Source organism: Gavialis gangeticus, unplaced genomic scaffold (genome assembly GCF_001723915.1).
Source record: "Gavialis gangeticus isolate Ggan-Ray unplaced genomic scaffold, GavGan_comp1, whole genome shotgun sequence".
Classification (NCBI taxonomy): Eukaryota; Metazoa; Chordata; order Crocodylia; family Gavialidae; genus Gavialis; species Gavialis gangeticus.
The window spans coordinates 258,613,455-258,617,744 of NW_017729032.1; the positions used below are offsets into that span (position 1 = coordinate 258,613,455).

Here is a 4,290-nt window from a genome sequence, read left to right on the forward strand (position 1 = left end):
GGGCTGGGGCTGGGGCTGGGGCTGGGGCAGGTGCTGCACAGCCGGGGCGAGGCATTGGATGGGGTGCCCAACTCCTGCTGCTCCATGCATTCTGGGAATGCATGGGGGGCATGTGCCCCCAGATCTGCATGTAGGATGAGGGCGGACTGCCACTGCGGGCTGGGGCGGGGGTGGCGCCAGGCTCTTCCCGGCATGGGGCTGGACCAGTCTGAGTGGCCAAGGCCCCAGTCGTGAGGGAGGGAGCGTGGCACAGTCAGGAGCAGAGGCTGGGCTGAGTGGGGCCCTGGCCAGGCTGGGCAGTGGGAAAAGTGGAAGCCCAGGATGCTCCCCACCAATCTGTGTGCAGGGTGGAGGCAGCTGCCACTGCACACTGCACTTTGCTCCCTGCTGCAGCTGCCCTGGGAGCGGCTCTCGGAGCAGTGGGGCTCAAAGCACAGCGGCAGCCACTTCCACCCCATGCACAGATCGGGGGGCCACATGCCCCCCCGGGCCTCTGCTTGTCCCACTACCCAGCCGGACCGGGACCCCACTCACCCAAGCCTCTGCTCCTGCCTGTGCCCCGCTCCCTCCCTCACTGCTGGGGCCTCAATCTGTGCCCCTGCCCTCGGCCCTTTCCTATCCCCCTGCCCCTTCCCCCACAGAGTTACCTGCTTGGGGGGGTGGGGCGCACCTATGCCAATCACATAAGAGTGAATTTACCTCACATATAATGAATTTTGGATATAAAAAGGGTCATTACATAAGAGTGAATTTGCGCATACAGAACCCTCATAAAGCAAGGGAAACTTGTATTTTATTAGTGTTGTTTTACAACATTGTAGAGAAATGTAGCAAATATGAATGAAACATTAGAGGAAATGAAACTATACCATTTGTCCAAGTATTGCCTCACAGAGGCCTACAGTAAAAGCTCTGTTATCTGACATCCCCCGGGAATGGGGGATCCCGGATAACAAAATATGCCAATTAATTGAGCAGACCCGGCCCTTCTCCTACCACACCTGGGCCGTCCCTCCTCCCCTCCTGCAGCATCGCCGCCCCTCCCACGGGCCCTGTGGGCCCCACGGGACAGGGAGGCAGGCCCCATACAGCCTGTAATGCCCCCGGGCCGTGGGGGCTTGGCAGCACAGGCTGCTTTGCCCTGGGCCATGGGGGCTCAGAGAAACCGGAAGTGCCGTGGTGGGCGCTTCCAGTTTCACTTTATCTTACAAGCTGACGTGCTAATTAGTAGATCATGCTTGTTTGTAAGACGCCAGTTAACAGAACTTTTACTGTACCTACAGTTATGAGAAGAAAATGTAGAGGAATTATTTAAGATGGTTCACCAGATATGTCTAAGCATAATGGACCAGAACTTGGCCTTAATACAGTAATGAGAATAGCTTTCTGACTGAGATGTATCAGAATAGTCTGTCAGCAGACATGATAGAAGTACCATTCCTTGAAAATGTGGATCTGGATTAGACTTAACTGTTAGACAACTTAGAGAGCAGTCTTGCATTGGCTGTCAGGCAAGTCTCCTAATCATTCTTTTCTGTTTCTAACTTCTCTGATTTTTGTCAGAATTACAGCCTGTAGAATTACAGCAAATTCTAAAAAACATTGAGATACTTTATGTGTAACAGCTGATCACAGAATAACCTTTTCCAGGGTTACCTTGACAAACTTCACAATGAAATTAGTAGAACCCTGGAGAAGGTCAGCAGTCGCGAAAAATACATCAACAATCAGCTGGAGCATTTGGTTCAAGAGTATCGTGTGGCACAAGCCCAGCTGAGTGAGGTAATGCACTGACCCATTGCTGTTGCTTTCTGTAGTGCTGGTTCACCCACAGAAGTTAAGTGCAATAAACAGCGTTCAAGAAACTTTCTGCTGTCACGGTGAAGGGAAGATAAAAACAGCAAAATATTTTGGCAATTACTTATATTTAGTAAATGAGGTTAATCCGAGGTGTAATTATTGCTAGTTGAAAACTTTCCCTAAATATGTGAATTGGTTGCAAGACTTGGGATGCTGGTAAGTTCTGCTCTTGAAAGTCCAGGTTATCATGATACAGTGGTAGATCTGGAACCTGGATTCATTTTTTAACTCAGTTAATGACATCCTGTGTGGATTAAATAAAGTTCCACTGAACTTTGTGCCTCCATTCCCTGTTTGAAATGTTCCTTATCTCACAGGTTTTAGTGCTGATAAACTTTCTTAATTCTTATGAGCCTCTTAGTTACTGTGGCAAGGTGACTGCCTGTGTCCTTAGCTAGTGAGCATTTTTGCTTTACCTACTTATTTGATCAGTCCTCTTAGAACAGGGGTTTCAAACATGCAGCCCTGCCATCTAGCCCCTGGTGCTGCCCCGGGTCTGATCAGACCCACATGGGGTATTGTATGCAGTGGCGATGTGTAGGGGGTGCATGGGCACTCCCTGAAAGTGCTGGTGCAATCTCTGTCAAGCCGTGCTCCCTGTTTAGGTGACAGGCGGGGGGCAGGTGAGAGCACCAGTGCCCCCTCTGTGAACACTGGCTGGAGAGTGGAGCCGCCAGCAAAAGCAGCCGCGTTGCTTCCGGAAGTGGCCATGGGACTTCTGGAAGTGGCATGGCTGATTTTGGTGTGTGAGATCGGCCATGGGACGTGCCCCACCTGACTCAAGAGACACCAGGTTTGTGTGCGCTTGTAGTCTGGGGCCAGTCCGAACCTGGCCCAGGACCCCCTTCCCCCCCGCCCCCCAGTATACCTGATCCAGCGCCTGTGCTAACTAGTTTGGGATCTGTGCTGCATGTGGTACAGATTCCAAAGGGTTAAGAGGCTGAGGGAACTGAGCTTATTTAGTTTGGAGAAGAGAAGACAGAGGGGATTTAATAGCACGTTTAATTACCTGAAGGGGGTGTTCAAGAAAGGATGGAGCTAGACTGTTCTCAGTGGGGGCAGATGACAGAACAAGGAGCAATGGTCTCAAGTTGTAGCAAGGGACATTTAGGTTAGATATTAGGAAGAATTTTCTCACTGGAGGGTAGTAAAACACTGGAACAGATTACCCAAAGATGTGGTGGAATCTCCATCCTTGGAGGTTTTCAAGACCTGGCTAGACAAAGCTTTGGTGGGGATGATCTAGTTGAGGCTTTGAGTAGGAGGTTGCATTAGATGACCTCCCAAGGTCCTTTCCAACCCTAGTTTTCTATGATTCTATGATATGGTGTAGTCTGGCTGAAGCAGCATCAGCGCTGCATGCAGTGGCCACCTTGGCTGGACTGCACTGTATGCGGGACCCACTTCAGCTGGTCCCAGACTGGCTGGTCCCAGACTGGCTGGAGCAGGCATCACATGTGGCACAGTCCCAGAGCTGCCACGGTGGACTGTATTCAGTCCAGTCTGGCCAAGGCAGCTGCTGTGTGCAGCTTGCCTGGACTGTGTCTCAAGTGGTGTCTATTCACTCTGCTTTGGGATCTGAGCCACACACAGAGTGGATCCCAGACAGCTGGAGCAGACACTGAATTAGGGACAGGAGGGGAGTGAATCAGTCCCACGACATTCATCTGGCCTGTGTGCATGAAAATTTTCCACTTCCTTGCTTATTTTTAAACCCAGAAAGAAATATTCCTATTTGGTATGTAACCTAGGCCATTTCTATGCACCTCATTTCACAGGCAAACTCTGTTTGATGGACTTGATGACAGTGCTTATTGCTAACACATGAGGATCTCTCTTGATTTTTTCCCTGTTTTTCAGGCAATTAATGATTGTGATTACTGTTTCAAATAGAATATTTTAAGTAAAATAGCTTTTCAAGCTAATTTGAAAACTGTTCTGTGAATGGAGTGACAAAATACCAGCACTTTTCCTTATACTCACCTTTAGAAAACAGCAGTTTTCATTTTCTAATTATATAATAAAGTATATAAGAGCCACAGGCCTTGGGGCCAGGACTCTTGTGTTTCATTCTAGTTCTGACAACTCCCCCCTCCCTCTATACCCCAGGTGCCTTGGTAAGCGATTGGGTATTTTTCTGCTTTCACCTGCAAGTGACTAATGATACTAGCTTCCTTCATGCAGCTGTGGTTAATTAAGATGCTTCAAGATTCTTGTGAGATTTCTGATCTATGAAGCACTGGTAGCCTGAATTGGGACTTTTTTCTTGGGTTGGACTTCCTGGTATTGGGACCTAAACAAGCATATTCTCTAAGCTGTATGTTGGCTTCTTTTCTGCTTTTCTAGGCCAAGGAGAAATACCAGCAGGGAAGTGGAGGAGTAACCGAAAGGACTAGAATTCTTTCTGAGGTACAGTATATTTTCACGTAC

At 49.0% G+C, this 4,290-nt stretch overlaps 1 protein-coding gene across 1 annotated transcript in view; it reads left to right on the top strand.

Annotated features, from left to right (window-relative positions):
* IFT57 (intraflagellar transport 57) overlaps window positions 1–4,290 on the top strand; it is a 32,172-nt gene that overhangs the window by 17,494 nt on the left and 10,388 nt on the right. The window contains exons 8-9 of the mRNA XM_019525778.1: window positions 1,651–1,782; window positions 4,207–4,269. Of these exons, the coding sequence (XP_019381323.1) occupies window positions 1,651–1,782; window positions 4,207–4,269 (195 nt within the window). The remainder of the gene's footprint in view (window positions 1–1,650; window positions 1,783–4,206; window positions 4,270–4,290) is intronic.